The sequence below is a fragment of the Lupinus angustifolius genome, chromosome LG16 (genome assembly GCF_001865875.1).
Source record: "Lupinus angustifolius cultivar Tanjil chromosome LG16, LupAngTanjil_v1.0, whole genome shotgun sequence".
Classification (NCBI taxonomy): domain Eukaryota; kingdom Viridiplantae; phylum Streptophyta; class Magnoliopsida; order Fabales; family Fabaceae; genus Lupinus; species Lupinus angustifolius.
In genome coordinates this window covers 97,780-115,629 of record NC_032024.1, presented here as the reverse complement: position 1 = coordinate 115,629, position 17,850 = coordinate 97,780, and the positions used below count along the sequence as shown (strand labels likewise).

Here is a 17,850-nt window from a genome sequence, read left to right as displayed (position 1 = left end):
CCAACAAATAGTTTCTTATTATATATATTTTCAATTTTTGTGTTGATTTTGCTCTTCCCTGGTTAAAGTAGTTTGGGCACATTTATAATATTTTCTTCCCTTTTAGATATAAGGTCTATAAGGGACAAGAAATCAAAAGAAGTTATCTTTTTAATGAGCATGAGATGTCTATTATTGATTATTGATCATTGATCAATGCCAAAACAATTATGTGATGATTAATTTAATTTAATGTCTATTATGAAAAAGGTGTGCAAAATATTTAATGAACTAACTCTATTAAAGTATGAGTTTTATTTATAAAATGTCAACTCCCATAAAGATAGCTCTGTATTTGTCGGCCAAGCTTACATAAAGTATCAAATTTTCCATATTAATTGCCTCAATAAATTATACGGAATTAACTTTTTTATGCTATTATTATTATTATTATAAGAATATGGCTTAATAATTGAAAAGTCAGAACTTGCACAAGCTTGAATTGGACTAATATAATTTATAATTTACTAGCTTCAATTACTTTGTTGGAATATGGCATATGTATGAGAGAAAAAGACATGAACAAAATTAAGGAAAAACAATGGCTTGATTTTTACCTGTTGTAAAACATGTCAACATGTTTGTTCAAGTTTATTAAGTATGTTTTTGTTTGTTCCTTCACTTTGTGTTTCTACTTTTAAGGTATTATTACTTATTATCATACAGATCAATAAAGAAAGAGAGGGAACCAGAACGTGTGAGAGAGAAATAGGAATTTGGATATTCCTACACAATGTTAATACTACTTTGCTGAATAAAGTATCTCATCATCATGTTATATAATTCTTATTATTTCTTTCTCTATCATCTTCACACAACATGTGTGTTCACTTGATTAGTGTATTATATTATTATTTACTGCTATCATGCCAAGAATAAACCACACATATACCATCATTCTTAAGTAACATATCTCTTTTAGAGTGTGTGGTAGTTCTCCAATGAAAAAGTGATGTTGCATCAAAATATGTTACATCAGAGAGTGATGTTGCAATTATACTAGAGATGGAGATAGAGAGGAATGGGTCCTTTGCATAAAGCACACTGATCTACACCACAGAATTAAGAAGCCAAGTCTTCATTACCCCACCATTTCTACTGCAAAATTAATCGATTCAAACGTGTTACATACTTTACACCACTCAAAATATTTCTTCACTTTTATCACCAACTTTTAAATATTATATTTTCATCATATATATCTTTATCCCACTCTTACATTTTTAGGGGAAACTCCAAAAATATTTCATTAATTAAACATCATATACAAAGTGTAAAAGAAACTCTAAATTCTGGTTCATGAGCAAAATAATTATTCACAATTTGACCATAAAGTGATATGGGTAATGTTATGTCTAAAGCAAGTGCAAGTCCTCTTCAAATATATTTTGAAGTTTAAGCACTAAATTATACATGCAAAGTTCAGGGATTTTTCAAACGACAATTTTACACTCAAATCAAAGTTCAGTAATTTTTTTGTGCAAAATTTTAAAAGTCATGGACTAAGTTACAAAAATAAATAATGAAATAAACATAAAATGATATACCTGTTTTAATGTCCATGGAAAATTATGCATGAGTGCATGCCTATAGGTTCTACACCATGGGTGCTATTTTGTACCATCACATCATTTTCCTACAGGGTCACTACATGACAGGACTTCCTAGCTGATCTTCAATGCTAACCACAATAATAATATCATCACCATAAAGTCTCTTGCTCCTTCTATTGAACTTGCCATATATTCCTTTAATCTTTTTTCATATAGAATCTATTCTAAAACCTCTTTTTCTCCCCCCTCTATCTTCAATTAATGTTACATACATATTCTTTCTGAAAAATCAATCAATAATTTGTGTCTAGTGGGAAAAGATAGAATGGAGAGAAATTCTAGTTCATATAGTCCTCACCTAACCTCTAGTTTAAAGAAGAATTCTACAAAACACCAGCTTGATGATCATTCAAAGCAGCAGCAGCAGCATCATCTTAGAGAAGATTATATCTCTTCATCATCTTTCAATCTGAAGAATGTTTCTAAACTCATTCTTCCACCACTTGGTGTTTCAAACCAGAATCAGTTAAACTCAAAAGGGTGGGTCATATCTCCAATGGATTCAAGATACAGGTAAGAATCATATATAGTTTGAAAAGCATAAGTGATTTTAAATTGATTGTTTCTTAGTTTTATAGTATTTGTTTTTTACCATAATCAGAAGCATATGAAGAGAATATATAATAGTATATATGGTTGGATCTTATGCATATATATATATATGTGTGTGTGTAGGTGTTGGGAGAGTTTAATGGTTGTACTGGTAGCTTATTCAGCATGGGTGTATCCATTTGAAGTTGCTTTCATGCACTCTTCTCCAAATAAAAAAATTGACATTATGGACAATGTTGTTGATCTTTTCTTTGCTGTTGATATTGTCTTGACATTCTTTGTGGCATACATTGATCGAACAACTCATCTACTAGTTCGAGATTCCAAGAAGATAGTAGTGAGGTTAGTAGATACTAATTCATACAACATACATGTTTCTGTTTCTGAATCTGATATGATGATTGTTGATTAGGTACATGACAACATGGTTGGTAATGGATGTGGCATCAACAATACCATATGATGAAATGAGTTATTTATTAAGTGGCAAACACAGAGTGGCTCTCCCTTTTCTTCTCTTGGGCTTACTCAGATTTTGGCGTATCAGACGTGTCAAGCAATACTTCACTAGGTTTCTTTTTCTTCTTATTATTATTATACTAAGCAATAATACTATATATGCATGTTACACTCTTTATTGCTTATTTGGCAGGCTTGAAAAAGACATCAGGTTCAGCTATTTCTGGGTCCGATGTGCTAGGCTTCTTTCTGTATGTCACATTTCTTTCTTTTCACTCCTATATATATATATATATATATATATATAATAGTATGATATAATATATAAGATGGAAAGAATTGGTGTAGGTAACACTGTTTTCAGTTCATTGTGCTGGGTGCCTGTATTACATGCTAGCTGAATTGTACCCTCACCAAGGAAAGACATGGATTGGAGCAGTGATACCAAACTTCAAAGAGACAAGCCTTTGGATCAGATATATTTCAGCAATGTATTGGTCCATCACCACCATGACCACTGTTGGTTATGGAGACCTTCATGCTGTCAACACCAATGAAATGATCTTCATTATTTTCTACATGCTCTTCAACCTTGGTCTCACTGCTTACTTGATTGGAAACATGACTAATCTTGTTGTTGAAGGAACTCGCCGCACCATGGAGTTTGTGAGTATAATTTATGTTCTCTCTTATAAACAACTTCATGCATTTGCTTAATCATGCATGATGCATGCCATGATTGGTGCAGAGAAATAGCATTGAAGCAGCATCAAACTTTTTGTGCCGAAATAGGTTGCCACCAAGGTTAAAAGAGCAGATCCTGGCCTACATGTGTTTAAGATTCAAAGCTGAGAGCTTGAATCAACATCACCTTATTGAACAGTTACCAAAGTCTATTTGCCAAAGCATCTGCCACCATTTGTTCTTTGCAACTGTAGAGAAAGTGTATCTTTTCAAAGGAGTCTCAAAAGAAATTCTTTTGTCCTTGGTATGAAACTCATACACTTTGATTCTAACAATACTCTATAAATCATTAATGGATAAAACATATTGTTGATAAACTAACAGGTTGCAAAAATGAAGGCGGAATATATACCACCTAGGGAGGATGTTATAATGCAAAGTGAATCACCTGATGATGTTTACATTATAGTGTCAGGAGAAGTGGAAATAATCGATTGTGTGATGGAGAAAGAGATAACTTTAGGGACTCTACACACAGGTGACATGTTTGGAGAAGTTTGTGCACTTTGTTGTAGACCTCAGAGATTTACCTTTAGAACCAAAACTCTCACTCAGCTCCTCAGGTTGAAAACCAATACCCTCATAGAAGTAATGCAGATTAAAAAGGAAGACAATATACAAATTCTCAAAAATCTACTTCAGGTGAGGCAACTTGACTTGTATATTTTATTACACATAATGCTTATGGTTTTCTAATTCTAAAACTCACTGTACATGTAATGCAAATGCAGCATTTCAAGCAGCTTAAGGAACTGAGTATTGGAGATTTAATGGTGGAGAATATGGAAGAAGAAGAAGAAGAAGATCCAAACATGTCTGTAAACTTGTTAAGTGTGGCCAGCATAGGCAATGCTGCTTTTCTTGAAGAGCTTCTAAGAGCAGGTTTGGATCCTGACATTGGAGACTCTAAAGGGAAAACCCCATTGGTAAGTTTTAAAATGAGTTTAATTAGTATGCAATCACCAATTAGTATAAAAAGTTTGGCACAAGGACCCAATCATATTCTGACAATTCACCATTTACTATTATAGATGTTAGGGATATTAAAAACAAAAACTCATTCATGGAACATAACCTAATACCTTAATCATTTAGAATGGTTAATGTCTTCCTACACTATAGTGTGTTAAAGTCAAAGTTAAGAATTTGTTGTTATGCAGCACATAGCAGCATCAAATGGGCATGAAGAGTGTGTTAAAGTCCTACTCAAGCATGGATGCAATGTACACATAAGAGGTAAAAATTACCTCTGTGGCTTTACCTTTTCTTACACATATACTTCCCTATTAAGTTATTCTAATTCTACAGCACATGCAAGTAGTGATTTATATTCCCATTACTGACAGACATGGATGGTAACACTGCATTATGGGATGCTATAGCATCAAAACATTACTCCATATTCCGGATCCTATACCAGCTTGTAGCTCTCTCTGATCCTCACATAGCAGGAGATCTCCTATGTACAGCAGCAAAAAGAAGTGATGTAACTTTGATGAATGAGTTACTAAAGCAAGGATTAAATGTAGACTCTAAAGACCACCATGGTATAACACCAATCGAAATTGCCATGGAACAAAATCACGTGGACATGGTTAAGTTGCTTGTGATGAGTGGTGCAGATGTAACTGGTATACATACTCATGAATTTTCTGCATCCACCTTAAGTGAAATGCTGAAGAAGCGTGCGATTGGACATCTAATCAATATACATGAGGCCATACCCAGTGAGATTGTATTAAGGGGGCCATGTGAAGAAGATAAAGAACGCATTTGGGGAAGATATAATGGGCTAAACTGTCCAAGAGTTAGTATATATAGAGGCCACCCTATACTGAGAAAAGATAAAGGTGTCATGGAAGCTGGTAAGCTAATAAGGTTGCCTGATTCATTTGAGGAGCTTAAAACTATTGCAGGTAATATCTCCAATTTCCCACAAGTCATAATCAAAATAATATGTATACACACCTACATTAAAAGTAGCCGATAAGTTCTAGTTGACTCAACTCCATAGCTTATATGCTACCTCCACTAGCTTTTCAAATACAAGTTCATAAAATAGTAGCTTACTCAAATAAGTTCCATTATCAAACTAATAAAGTCCTCTCATCTAATGTGCCTTAACACATGCTAGTGTCAACATTACAAGAGGAAGAAAATTTGGAGGTCAGGTTACTTGAATGCAAATTTTACTAACGTATGAATGTTCTTCAACAGGTGAAAAATTTGGGTTTGATGCAAAAGATGTAATGGTGACAGATGAAGAAGGAGCAGAAATAGACTCCATCGACGTGATCAGAGATAATGATAAGCTTTTTTTGGTTGAATAGGCAAATGATCAAATATAATGCAAAATGTGAACCGTAAAAGTGTAAATATAGTTTTGCACTGTATAATAGAGTTATGTTACTTTTGTTGTGTTGGTCATTTTGTTGCCTAAAAACAAACTTCCTTCTAGACCTACAAGAAAGCATTAAAAACAATTCATGCTCATAATCAACAATCATGTACACCCATATTTATTCAACTAAATGTGATATGCAGAAAAGTGAACTTTTATACATTAAGAGGAAAACACTCTCTCACACCTTAGTTGAACTTAACCAAGAGCAAAAGAAACCAAGAATCTATTGCACTATCTAAGAATTAACACTTTTTTTTTAATTTAACTGATATGAAACTCTCCACTAGCCTGAGCCTCCTTCACCCTCAATTCATACTCATCTTCCTCCCCAGCTTCTGCTGCTTCTTTCGTTTCTTCTTCTTCATCTTCTTCTTCTTCATCACCCCAGCCAAATCCTCCAATTGACCACGAAACTAGAGCTGGAGTTTTGGCCTCCTCAACAATATTCATGATGTCTTCTATGCTCTGGAGGGAAAAGGTTGGATCTTCTTTTCTGTAGTAGACAGCTTGAGCCATTTCTGTCAATTCTCTAGGCAAATTCTTTAAAAACCATGGGTGGGACTTTAGTTCCTTAATGGTTACTCTCTGCAGTGAATCACAATATAGAGTTATAAGTTATTTTACTACAAAATGTACCCTTACTATGGGAAGGGGAAAATGAGAGGGCAACTTAGCAGGCATTACACTTCCAGTTTGAAACTTAGCCAATGGCCAAATAAACCCTCATAACTGTGATCATGAAATTGATGAAAAATTATGAAACTGATTTCAAGTGACATCATACATCTAGTATACGATAACTTTATTTTATTTTGACAATGTTCCTAAAGAAAATCAAGACATAATTATATAAATAAGAACTATGAAATGATGTTTGGCAGCATAATATCTACGTACCCTAACTGGATTTGCCACAAAAATACGAGATAGCAGACGCCTGCAGTCTTGAGATATGTGAACATAGTCTGGGATCTTGTATTGAACAGCCATAATTCGCTGCATAAGAATGTAAAGGCTCAGACGAATAGACATTTTATAAATCTATCAACTGAGGTGAAGAGGAAATGAATTACATTTATGGTTTTCCTGAAGTTTTTGGGATCCTCTTGGTCTTCAAATGGGTATGCTCCAACCAGCATTACATAAAGAGTCACTCCACAGGACCAAACATCTGCCATCTGAAAAGACACAACAATAGAAGAACTAAGAAAATGAACATTATTGACTTACACGAAACCTATCAAGCAACATTCTATCCTTCAAGGGCTGAATAGTTCAAATGTGGATAGAAAGTTTATGTGTTTTGTTTTTGAACCCTTCCACCACAATCCAAATCTTCTGTCGTGATAGAAACTAGATTACCTTTCCATCATATTCTCTACGTGAAAAAACCTCTGGTGCAATGTAGGCTGGAGTTCCCACTGTTGATTTAGGCCTTGAATGAAGCAAAGATGACTAGAAAAATAAAGGACATCAAAAGCAAAACTTGTCAAACATGCCTTTAATAGTTTATTTAAAACATTTAGTACTGATATCACTTCGAAATTGAACCTTAGAATAACCAAAATCACAAATTTTGAGACGTGGGGCAGGGCTGCCATCCAATAAGGTGTTCTCCAGCTTCAAGTCTCGATGGCAGATTTGCTGCAAAAGAACGAAAATTGCATAGAGGTGAGATAACAAATTACGCGATGGACTGAAACAAACAATCCATTCCTAAAATAGTCATTTTCATTTACCATGGCATGACAGTAGCAAACTCCTGAAATGAGCTGCTGGAAGAAATATCGAGCCTGGAAATTTCGAGGATGCAACAATGAGAAACAAATAATACATTCTTCCAGAGTTTGTTAAGAATAAGGGGGAAGAGATAAGCATCCTTTTGCCTTTAACAAGTAGGAAACTCCAGGGAAGTTTGTTTATTTTAAACTTTGCTCATCCTACACCTACTAATCAAACAATGTAGCAAAGGATATGAGCGCAAACCTCATCTTCACTGAACCTTCCAGCATTGCAAATTCGCTCAAAGAGCTCTCCACCTGCTGCATACTCCATCACTATTCCAAGGTGTGTGGGAGTCAACACCACCTGTAAAATCGAACTCCCAAGTTAAACAAGCAAAACATGGTAGAGGCTAAGCTACTACTGCAAGACAAGGTTTTAAATCGCATTTAACGCAATTGGGTAAAAATGCAGCTGATGCAATCGTGATATAGTCGTGGAGGCAACCAAAACCACAACATTGCAGCCTCAATTGTGGTCACTAACCACTCACAACAACAACAACAACAAAGACACATATAGACATATATAAGACCTCCTTGAAGTGAATAATGTTGGGATGGCTAAGACTTCTGTGGTTTATGATTTCCCTTGCAACATTCTCATCTATCTGAAAAAACATCAATTTGAACAAAATTAAATACATATGTGTGTGTCAACAATTCTTGGACATACAAAAGAATGTGCAACAAAAAAGGGCAAATAATAATAATAATAATGATGATGATAAAACGACACAGACACGTTTTTTTAATGTATGAATTTAGGCACTTAAATTGTGAGGAAGAAATGGAATTTCCCAATTCTGTTTCATTTTTGGATTATAGATAACGAAAATAAATATAAAAAAATGTTAGAAAGAAGGGAAAAGTAAGGAACTTTGTGACCACGTTCAATGAATTTCATGGCAACAAGGTCTTTGGTTAGTTTGTTACGCATAAGCCTAGCAACCCCAAAATTGCCAGATCCTATATCCTTCACCAGCTCGTACTTGTCCATCGAAATTTGCAAACTTTCTTGATACCCAGAACCAGATCAGGTCACAGAATAGGAAAATACCGTGTAAGCAATTTGGATTTTGGAACCCTAATTTAGTCAAATTTAAAATAAATAAATAAATAAATAAATAGTTGTTGATTACTTTATCATAAAAAAGAAAGATGTATTGTAAGAATTTTTATAATACTAATATTTGTTATTAGTTGTATCTTTTTAAACTATGCAACTACTTTTATATTGAGTTGTTCTATTTGAGGCCTCTCATATTTATAGTCTTCAATCATTTTAATAGTTGTTAGAGACATTTATCAAATGCTGGCTTCTTTCTTTGCTCATATTCACTAAAAGCAATAACCATTGGTTGAGAAATATCATTGCATACCAACTTGATGGAACAACACAAATATATTTGCTGTGTTTCCTTGGAGGAGTCTAGACGAATAATAAAATTGTGTATATATAATAAATTATGCAATAGATTGAAAGAGATGTTAATAAAGAAAGGGGGAGGAAAAGAGATAGTGAAAGAAGTGGAATGGCCATATACTACTACTATTTGAAGACACTTTGATGTTTTGTCTTGGATTTCCAAAATCCTAGGAGATTATATTGTGGCCAATTTTTTTGAGGTGCAAATGATTTTGTACATCTATACTTTGAACTTAAAATATGAAACATAAATTGATCATGTCATGTCTTCTGAAATAAATGAAGGAGTGTCTGAACATTTTGTTCCTCTCCATTGGCAACATGGATTGAATCTTGATTGTTGTTATCACAAGTGTGAAAGTTGAGCTGGTCTACTGAAGTTACTGTTAACTGATTCATATACTCTAAGGAAGAGCTTCTAGTTAAAGTACCAGATACTACTGTTATCTCATCAATTGTTGATTCAATAGAACACACTGATCTAGCTGTATGCAAAGAATCATGCTTGGACTTCTGTTTCACTCTCTTGCACCAACTATGCAATGACTCTCTAACACTCTCCGCCACCAACGCCTTCTTACAACGGGATCCCATCTGCGAATATCATAACAAAAATCTTTTGCTGTTACATTTTTCTGAACAGCATTACCAAAAATGAGATGTTTTGTTTTTTGACCTTTAAATTATAAAACAGAAGATTTGTATGCTGGTATACATATATGGGCCAAGTTGAAAACGGGTGTCATAATTTAACTAGATGTTATAAAATTTGTATGCTGGTTTCACTGGTGCACTTTTCAACCTATATAATGTACCTTGATATCCTTTCAATTAGAGAAAAGAAACAGAATGATGTTGGAATAACTAGAAATAAGAATTTGAGAGAAGATTGAGTCAACCTGAGAAACAATTACATTGAGGGGCACTGTCATGTAGCTACACCAGAACTGAACAAGAACACTGCAAGTTTAAATAAAATGAGTTCCTGCAAATTGGATTATTGTAGAAATCTAGAACATAAGACAAACAAAGCATTCTTGAAAGAGCAATGAAACCCACCCAGAAGTCAACCGAATGATGATCATGTAATGATTTCTCATGAAGCATGATTGTTCTTTGAAACCCCACTACACATACAGAAATTCAAGAAAACTCATCTGGTCAAACAATTTCTTAAGCAAACTAATATATACACGTACTAGTAGGGATGCTCATTGATCGAGTTTAACTTGTTTTAACTCCAACATCGTACTTACTTCAACCAAAATTCTTAGCTAAGAAGCAGGACATAATATGGCACAATGTTCTTATTATCTTGACATTGTTCAAAAAATTCAAAATATACAATTGAAAAGGTCATAATATACATTTAAGATTCAAGAGTATACGAAATTATCTGGTATGGATTTGGTCTCCAACACGGACACAGACATTTCGAAGTGTCTGTGATGGAGCGTTAATCTAAGTCAAGATTTCTTATAATAATGGGTTGAGTTGGATTAACTCAAAGTGTGGCTATGCATAAGCACCCCTACATTCTGGCATAAATACAAAGGCATTCTTGAAGATTTAAAATCTTACCAATGTCCAAAGAAAACTTGCCATTTCAAAGGCATTCTGCATGAACAGTATAATAAAATGAGAGCAAAAAACAAGAATGGTCAGAATATTAATAAGGTTCTAATAAATTTAACCTGAAACATCACAAATTGTATGAGCCATGACAGTATATCTGGTTTTTTGAACCAAAACAGATCGTCACGTGGCTTTACTTGTGTCCTAGCATATGGACCTGTTTGCTCCAATATTTCAATTGCTAAAGTTGATACAACATGTTGAAGTTTTGTCCCTATTAACATGACAACCTTTTACGTATAGAGAAATTAGATGTGGACAAAAATATTTTTCAATGAACTGATTTCTTGAAATATGAAATCAAAATATATATACCAGTGCAGGGATAAATGAGAGCCAGAAGTATATGTTCAATCCTGCAAATTTAAAAAATTTAAAAATATGTGAGGATATTAATCAAAGACACTAACAGAGTAACAGTATACTAATATTCAATTTTGAAGAAGAAAGGTTACCATGGATATTCACAAAGATGCAGACTATAGCATAAATCCAAAGCGGCCAGCTGTAAAATAAAAAGGTATGGTCCATAGTTATTCTCTCCATGCTTTTCTTTAATATCAATACTTAAAATACTAAATCTTAATAAAATTATGAAAATTCGTCTTCCAAGAATGATTCATACCTTATTCCTAGAATGGCTTGAAATTCGTCTTCCATGCTACGAACCATATAATTATGAAAATTATATGACAGGGGCAATTTGTGTTCCTGTGAATTGAAGCAGAGAGTTTACACAGCAGACCAATGGTTTATAATCAGCTAATAAGGAAGATGAACAACAAGTTAATGATTTTATTCTAGAAAAACAACTAGTTGTTATCCTCAAATTTTCATATGATAATAGTTTATGCGCAGAATGCTCAGTCCACAATGTATAAATATATTTGAATATAGAAGTATAGATCAAGGAACAACCATATAGAAATTCATCTTCTATGAAAAGGAGGAATTGAGTGACACACTTTCTCACGCCTTCTTTAGCACATCCTCTCTTATTTGAGTCACATGTTTTCTGTTAAATCATACTTTATAGAGAGTATGAGATGTGACTCAATAAGAGAGTGTGTTAAAGAGTATATAAAAAAGTGTTTTGCTAGCACTCTGTATATAAAAATAATAATCACAGTGGACAAAAGAATCTCCATTTTTCCATTATTTTGTTTTAAATGTATCAAGAGAGGAGAAGAAAAAAATGAAAAACCCTCAGCAAATAAAACCCTTACAGTGATGAAACCAAGACGGAGTGCGAGGTAATCGGATTTTTGTATAGAACTCCTAAACTGACGTAGAAAACAAAGCTGCAAGTTCAGATCATAAACTGTCATCCATATAACACATCCAAAACTTGCATAAGACTGGTACTAAGAAAAATTAGAGGCAAGAAAACAAAAAGTTGCAAATAAAAATTCTTATACAGGAATGTTTCACTATCTTCTCACACTCTTAGGAAATGACACTTATCAAACTGAAAGATGAAACTTCAAAGCAAAACAATCCATCACAATATCAGTTAGCGTATAATAAGATGATATATCACCATCCAGATTAGTAAGGGATTCCTGCTTCTGCTCCAAGGATGAGAAGTTTGATGAGAAATAAAGGTTATCTGCCGCCTCATCACTTTGATTTTCTTTGCTGTTGAAAAAGGGTAGTAAAAGTGAAGGCAATGTTATTAACATGTGATATATGATGCTTAAAATTATTGCATCAAAAGTGGAAACCAAATTTGTAAAATTTTTGTTTGAGTTGTCTTTGTTCCTGTAATGGTTGGTGTATGAAGCACTACTCTACGTTCTGTACCTTGCAGATTTCCATCGGCTGCCATGGTAGCTTGGTTTTCCCATTTGCGCCAACTATAGATCTACAAACACATACAGAGGAAATAAATAACTGCTTATTATTTAGCATACATGAAGATGAAAACGAATTTTCAACATTCTGGAGCATTTGTTCCTTGTACACTATTAAAGACTCAAGCAATGACAATACTTATCTTAATTCTTATGCCTAAATATAAGAGCATGGACACATTATTAAGTAATGAGGGAGATTTGAGGAGTGACCTTGCTCATTGCTAAGCCAACTGCGAGACAACTGTAGAGAACATGAGTGATGCCAAGAACAAATAAGAACCGATGCAGCTGCTCAAGACCCTCATATGAAACAAATGGTTCATGCCCCTGCATGCACTCATTTACTAATTACTAATATTTGAGAATGATGCATGATTGTACATCCTGCTTTTTGAGATAATTTTCCAAAATTATGAGTTCAGATAAACTTAATGTGATGAATAATACAAGACATAAATTGAAGCATATTACCTCTCTACATTGATGAAATGCAACATTATTTACTTCCTTTGCAACAGTAGTTGATTCACTTGGAGGGAAAGGGGGAGAAGTTTGAAGCATGATTTTGTGATTGGTGGCACTTATTTCTTGTTGAGAGCAGGTATAAAATTGACTAGTGAAAAGTGAGGAATCTACACAAATTTCAGAAATCCACCTTGCACTTTGTGCCAAGAACAAGGAGATAAGGCCAAGCAGCATGAGCTCTAGAAGGAAAGAGGAAGGCAAGTTAAATAGAAAGTAGTGAAGTATAGCTAGATGAATATGTAGCATGAGCTCTAGAAATAATAATAAAAGGTTTAACCTTCCTTAATTTTGGCAAGTGAAGCAAAAAGTGCCTTCCTTCTTGTCTTCTTCAACCACTGAAAGAAGTGATAGAATCATAGATATATAATAATAAAGTAAAAGAAAAGAGTGAAGTGTTATTAGATGAATATATATATATATTGATACCTTTCCAAAGCGGTAGATAGATCGTTCAACTAAGAAGGAGAGGAAGACCATGACAGTAATAACTGAAGCAACTGAATATGTAGGTGTCTCAGCTAGAGACCTACCTGCCTCATGCACATCTCCCATTTTGATGACTTAATGTTAAAGAACAAGGCTTTCATATGATTTGATTAATCATGTGAAGGATCCAGGAAAAGGGGAAGTAGAATGATGATATACATTATACATGTCTATGTCACATAGTACATATAAAGAGAGAGAGAGAGAGAGAGAAAAGAGAAACATGTCTATGTCTGAGCTGAGACAGAGGTTTTAAATTATTTGGTGGAAAGTGCATGTGGACACTCTTCATATGGCTACATTATTAATTCATATCATATACTACTAATTACTCAATCTTTCTTTATTCTTCTTCAACTGCATTGGGACTCATTCTTTCTCACTTTCCAAATCTAAACCATACATCATACATGGAAGTACCTCTCTCTATCCCTCACACTCTCCCCACCTTCTTCAAACTCATACCCCATTCCATATTGCCCTCACTCTCCTTTGCATCAATTATTTTACTATTAATATTAATCATTCATTTTTCAATCAATTATCATAAATACACACTTTCTCCTTCCACCTTTAATTATATAATACTTCATTTTTTTTTTGTTTCTCACGTATATGAAGATAATCATGTTTGAATGTGGGGCTGACTTACAGAAGACTCTCGAATTTGAAACTTTGCTTAAGAAAAATTAAACAGACATTTTCTAACTTTTCTTTCTCCAATAGAGTGGAAAAGTGACATTTTCACTTTCAAATATTTAAGATGGAAAAAAGAATAATAAAAATAAAATAGGAGTATACTATAATCCCTAGCTAGAGGCACATAGAATAGAACTAACTCATTTCCCAAACCCAAAACCCTACCCGCCATGGCGTCCTCCTCAATTCGCCTCCGCCGCCCCCTCTCCGCCGCTCTCTCCACCTTCCACCGCTCCTTATCCACTCCTATCCACCGCGCACACTTAACACCGAATCATTATCATGTCCTTCAAACCCCTCCTTCTCAGTTTCAATCGACTCGTGCATTCAGATCATCACCGGTTTCGCTTCTCTCCACTCGTCCTTCCTCTTCCAACGACGAGATAGGTCCCGATACGATTCTGTTTGAAGGTTGCGATTACAATCACTGGCTCTTCGTCATGGATTTCCCTAAGGACAATAAACCTTCACCTGAAGAAATGGTTCGTGTTTATGAAGACACTTGTGCTAAGGGTCTCAACATCAGGTATCTCTTCTCTTCTCTTCTTTTCCCTTATTGCATATTCATCCTCTAACTTTTTTATATATTTCAAATAGGCCCCTTAACTTGTTCTATTGTTTAATTTTTTGAATGTATGGTGGTGGTGTTGTTGTTGTTGTTCTAGTGTTGAAGAGGCGAAGAAGAAAATGTATGCTTGCAGCACTACCACTTATACTGGCTTTCAGGCTGTCATGACTGAAGAAGAGTCCAAGAAATTTGAAAGTACTTTTTTTTTTACTTCTTCTTACTCTCAATTTCAATCATGTTGTAAACAATTCTCTACGCTTCAAAATTGATTTGCTTTTTTCTTTCTTCTTAACCTTAATTCCAATCACCTAGCGGCTTATTTTTTACTTTCAAAAGTTATTTTTGACTGCTTTTTTCTGTGAAGCTAAGAAATTTGGTGTCTCTTGAAAGCTATTTTTTAAACCTTTTTTCCTTCCGATAACAGTTTTAAGTGAAAGCCTTACCAAATAAATGCAATGTTAGAAGTGATTTTTAATAAAAATCAGAAAAAAGCCTAAACAAACGCATCACTGTTTCTGTTTGAGGTTTTCAATTGTAACCATGGGTACCCTCAATTTCAATAATCTAGTGCTGGACTGTTTAGGCATAAAAAAATAAAAAATGCCGTTTCAAAAGTGATTTCAACAGATATGTTTATGTGAGAAGCTCCTCAAAGCTAAATTTCCTGCTTTTTTATTTATAAATAAACGCTTTTAGTAAAACCCCAACCAAACAACCATAAACGTTAGAAGTGACACTTTTCTATACAAAAACGCTTCTAAAAATAAAATAAAAAAGCCTGAACACATGGGCCAACAGTGCACATAATATATAAAAAAAACGAAAGATATTTGATTTGCTGTTTTTTCAACAGGCCTTCCTGGGGTCATCTTTGTGCTACCAGATTCCTATATTGATCCTGTGAACAAGCAGTATGGAGGTTAGCAAATATGCACATAATTAATTACTCTTGCTCATTCTCTAATATGACCCAATTGGGACTATTTCTTTGATGACTACTTCATTCTTTAGTCACCTTTGTTTACAAGATTAATTCTGAAAGCAACTTTTGATGTGTAATAAATAGGAGATCAGTACATTAATGGAACAATTATCCCTCGACCTCCACCAGTACAATATGGAAGAAATCAACGGAGACAAGATGACCGAAGAGCTCCAGGTCGATATAACCAGCAAGGAAATCAAATGTCAAACCCTCCAGAAAATTTCTCCTACAATAATCGGGGGCCTGTGCAAGGGGATGGAAGGAACTATGATCCTGCACAAAATTATCGTCAACCCCAACAGAACCATGGTCAACCATCGCAGAATTTCCCTCCCCAGCAGAACCATGGTCAAGCATCACAGAATTATCCACCCCAGCAGAACTATGGTCAAGCATCCCAGAATTATCCACCTCAACAGAACCATGGTCAAGCATCACCAAATTACACATCCCATCCACAACAGCAAAGGCATGTAGCCGCTTCACCACAATATGCACAGCAGCAGAACTTTGGACCACCAGGACAAGGAGAAAGAAGAAGCTATGTGCCACAGCAGAACTTTGGACCACCTGGACAGGGAGAAAGAAGAGATCCTGCTACTAGTCCTGGAGGAACTGGGGCTTCTCAATCTTGGGGTGATACTTCTTTTACCCCATCCTCTGTGAAGGATTTCAAACCATCATATATGGAGGAATTTGGACAGGCTAACCAGGGTAATTATCCTCCCAAAGAACAGACAGGGTCCCAACAAAGATATCCACCTCCTCCTGGCCAGGGTAATTTTACTGGAGAGGTATGATAGGCCCAAAAAGAGGGGAAATATTTTAAGTTTCTGTTCTTAAATCAGAATAGAGTTGTTTTATTGTAAAACTAATATTGTTTTATAATATTTAGTTCATTTTTAAAACTTCAGCAAAACTGTATTTGAAAAACTGTGAACTCTTGATGGAATAGGACAGACAAAATGTTTTGATCTGTTTTTCTTGGTTCAATCTCCTTATGTTATGTTTCATCATGTTTTGACATATATACCAAATGCTCTTTGAAAAATTGTGAACTCTTTGGCTCAAGCAATGCAAAAGATGACTTGATTTTGTTGTTTTCTGCAGGGAAGATATTGATAGTAGTTTGAGACATGCATGCAGTTGGTATTGAAGTTTATCAAGTCCTTTCCAATGTGGTTGAAAAATGAATTTTGAGTTGTCATTGTATATCCGTCAATCTAGTTTATGTTCTTTTTCAGTGACAGATAGATGCTGCCGCGGGTTTTATTAAAAATGGTTGTTGAACTTTGAATTTCATGTTCCCTCTCTGAGGTTCAGTAATCGATGATTGCTAATTTAAATGTCTAAATCTTTAATGCACACACAATGCAATATATCATTCCTTAAATCACTACTATTTTAGAAGCATGCTTATAGATACAACTCATACAAGACTGTGAATAAAATATCTTCAAGCTTAATCTTTTAAGTACGATCATTGAATCAAAAAGGTAAAGGATTCCACAATCCCATTCCATGCATGAGACAACCTTGTATTACAAACATATCTGTTGAAATGTGGTCCAGTGAATTAAGGTCAACTATGATATGGTTCAAATCTTAAAAAGACCCTTATCCCTCGTTAAAGGTTAAAAGTGTATAATTTTAATAGATGCTTATATATACTGTGTATCTATTAATATTAATAATATTCAAGTGTGCTACCATTGATATAATTGAGCGAGTGGTACTAAAAAATAAAAAAAATTAAGTGAAAATGATAAACATGTAAAAAAAAGAGTACTAGTTGATGTAGTAAAGGAAATGGAAAAGGAAAAAAAAGTTGTTGTAAATATCTATATTTTAGATGGATTTATTATGAATCAAAATTGATATATAGATAAATAATAGGAATATATGATTATCAGATTATTATTATTATTATATACTAATTGACTATATATATATAAATCTTTGTCCATTATTCGCATATATTTACAGTCTAATTATAAAGGGATTATGTTAGTTGGGTTGAGATGTGATTGAGAGTGAGAGTGTTATTGAGAGTGACGTCATCTCCTCCAATCCAA

The 17,850-nt window shown here is 34.2% G+C and overlaps 4 protein-coding genes across 8 annotated transcripts in view; 2 read left to right on the top strand and 2 right to left on the bottom strand.

Annotated features, from left to right (window-relative positions):
- LOC109329237 (MLO-like protein 4) overlaps positions 1 to 17,850 on the bottom strand; it is a 31,852-nt gene that overhangs the window by 9,281 nt on the left and 4,721 nt on the right. Inside the window, exons 1-15 of one of the 4 annotated variants that reach the window (XM_019562911.1) lie at positions 13,464 to 13,628; positions 13,315 to 13,372; positions 12,984 to 13,216; positions 12,723 to 12,839; positions 12,460 to 12,520; positions 12,197 to 12,294; positions 11,883 to 11,957; positions 11,282 to 11,367; positions 11,112 to 11,161; positions 10,972 to 11,012; positions 10,716 to 10,886; positions 10,603 to 10,638; positions 10,081 to 10,148; positions 9,921 to 9,981; positions 9,255 to 9,615 (exon numbers count right to left, since the gene is read on the bottom strand). In XM_019562911.1, the coding sequence (XP_019418456.1) occupies positions 9,283 to 9,615; positions 9,921 to 9,981; positions 10,081 to 10,148; positions 10,603 to 10,638; positions 10,716 to 10,886; positions 10,972 to 11,012; positions 11,112 to 11,161; positions 11,282 to 11,367; positions 11,883 to 11,957; positions 12,197 to 12,294; positions 12,460 to 12,520; positions 12,723 to 12,839; positions 12,984 to 13,216; positions 13,315 to 13,372; positions 13,464 to 13,589 (1,614 nt within the window). In that variant the 5' untranslated portion in view covers positions 13,590 to 13,628 and the 3' untranslated portion in view covers positions 9,255 to 9,282. Of the gene's footprint in view, positions 1 to 9,154; positions 9,616 to 9,920; positions 9,982 to 10,080; positions 10,149 to 10,602; positions 10,639 to 10,715; positions 10,887 to 10,971; positions 11,013 to 11,111; positions 11,162 to 11,281; positions 11,368 to 11,882; positions 11,958 to 12,196; positions 12,295 to 12,459; positions 12,521 to 12,722; positions 12,840 to 12,983; positions 13,217 to 13,314; positions 13,373 to 13,463; positions 13,629 to 14,197; positions 14,202 to 16,941; positions 17,033 to 17,850 lie in introns of those variants that run through there. The other 3 variants (XM_019562910.1, XR_002105530.1, XM_019562909.1) reach the window with 3 other exon arrangements.
- On the top strand, positions 1,751 to 5,750 carry LOC109329231 (potassium channel AKT2/3). 2 transcript variants are annotated; one of them, XM_019562901.1, is made up of 11 exons: positions 1,751 to 2,165; positions 2,328 to 2,546; positions 2,617 to 2,775; positions 2,857 to 2,914; positions 3,012 to 3,329; positions 3,412 to 3,651; positions 3,732 to 4,049; positions 4,139 to 4,333; positions 4,568 to 4,643; positions 4,754 to 5,346; positions 5,574 to 5,626. In XM_019562901.1, the coding sequence occupies exons 1-11, from the start codon at positions 1,918 to 1,920 to the stop codon at positions 5,601 to 5,603; spliced, it is 2,454 nt and encodes an 817-aa protein (XP_019418446.1). In that variant the 5' UTR covers positions 1,751 to 1,917; the 3' UTR covers positions 5,604 to 5,626. The 2 variants fall into 2 exon arrangements, with proteins under 2 accessions (XP_019418446.1, XP_019418444.1); XM_019562899.1 differs by having other exon boundaries at positions 1,770 to 2,165; positions 4,754 to 5,323; positions 5,625 to 5,750.
- LOC109329250 (serine/threonine-protein kinase SRK2A-like) lies at positions 6,070 to 8,649 on the bottom strand. Its single transcript, XM_019562928.1, has 9 exons — positions 8,473 to 8,649; positions 8,129 to 8,203; positions 7,798 to 7,899; positions 7,551 to 7,604; positions 7,363 to 7,455; positions 7,174 to 7,266; positions 6,885 to 6,989; positions 6,709 to 6,807; positions 6,070 to 6,396 (listed from the first exon to the last, which is right to left on the bottom strand). Exons 1-9 carry the CDS (start codon positions 8,590 to 8,592, stop codon positions 6,073 to 6,075), a joined length of 1,065 nt encoding a protein of 354 aa, XP_019418473.1. The 5' UTR covers positions 8,593 to 8,649; the 3' UTR covers positions 6,070 to 6,072.
- Positions 14,335 to 17,126, top strand: LOC109329242 (multiple organellar RNA editing factor 1, mitochondrial-like). Its single transcript, XM_019562917.1, has 5 exons — positions 14,335 to 14,748; positions 14,888 to 14,985; positions 15,644 to 15,709; positions 15,857 to 16,569; positions 16,886 to 17,126. Exons 1-5 carry the CDS (start codon positions 14,393 to 14,395, stop codon positions 16,895 to 16,897), a joined length of 1,245 nt encoding a protein of 414 aa, XP_019418462.1. The 5' UTR covers positions 14,335 to 14,392; the 3' UTR covers positions 16,898 to 17,126.

What these genes read in the sequence shown, in the direction of transcription:
- LOC109329231 (XM_019562899.1), top strand. Translation starts at nt 1,918, where the DNA reads ATGGAGAGAAATTCTAGTTCATATAGTCCTCACCTAACCTCTAGTTTA. An exon ending in TCCAAGAAGATAGTAGTGAG is followed by an intron (nt 2,547 to 2,616) that starts GTTAGTAGATAC and finishes ATTGTTGATTAG; the next exon opens with GTACATGACAACATGGTTGG. An exon ending in GATGTGCTAGGCTTCTTTCT is followed by an intron (nt 2,915 to 3,011) that starts GTATGTCACATT and finishes GAATTGGTGTAG; the next exon opens with GTAACACTGTTTTCAGTTCA.
- LOC109329250 (XM_019562928.1), bottom strand. Translation starts at nt 8,592, where the DNA reads ATGGACAAGTACGAGCTGGTGAAGGATATAGGATCTGGCAATTTTGGG. An exon ending in TCATTGAACGTGGTCACAAA is followed by an intron (nt 8,204 to 8,472) that starts GTTCCTTACTTT and finishes ATGTTTTTTCAG; the next exon opens with ATAGATGAGAATGTTGCAAG. An exon ending in TTGTGGCAAATCCAGTTAGG is followed by an intron (nt 6,397 to 6,708) that starts GTACGTAGATAT and finishes GATTCACTGCAG; the next exon opens with AGAGTAACCATTAAGGAACT.
- LOC109329242 (XM_019562917.1), top strand. Translation starts at nt 14,393, where the DNA reads ATGGCGTCCTCCTCAATTCGCCTCCGCCGCCCCCTCTCCGCCGCTCTC. An exon ending in GCTAAGGGTCTCAACATCAG is followed by an intron (nt 14,749 to 14,887) that starts GTATCTCTTCTC and finishes TTGTTGTTCTAG; the next exon opens with TGTTGAAGAGGCGAAGAAGA. An exon ending in AGAGTCCAAGAAATTTGAAA is followed by an intron (nt 14,986 to 15,643) that starts GTACTTTTTTTT and finishes TTTTTTCAACAG; the next exon opens with GCCTTCCTGGGGTCATCTTT.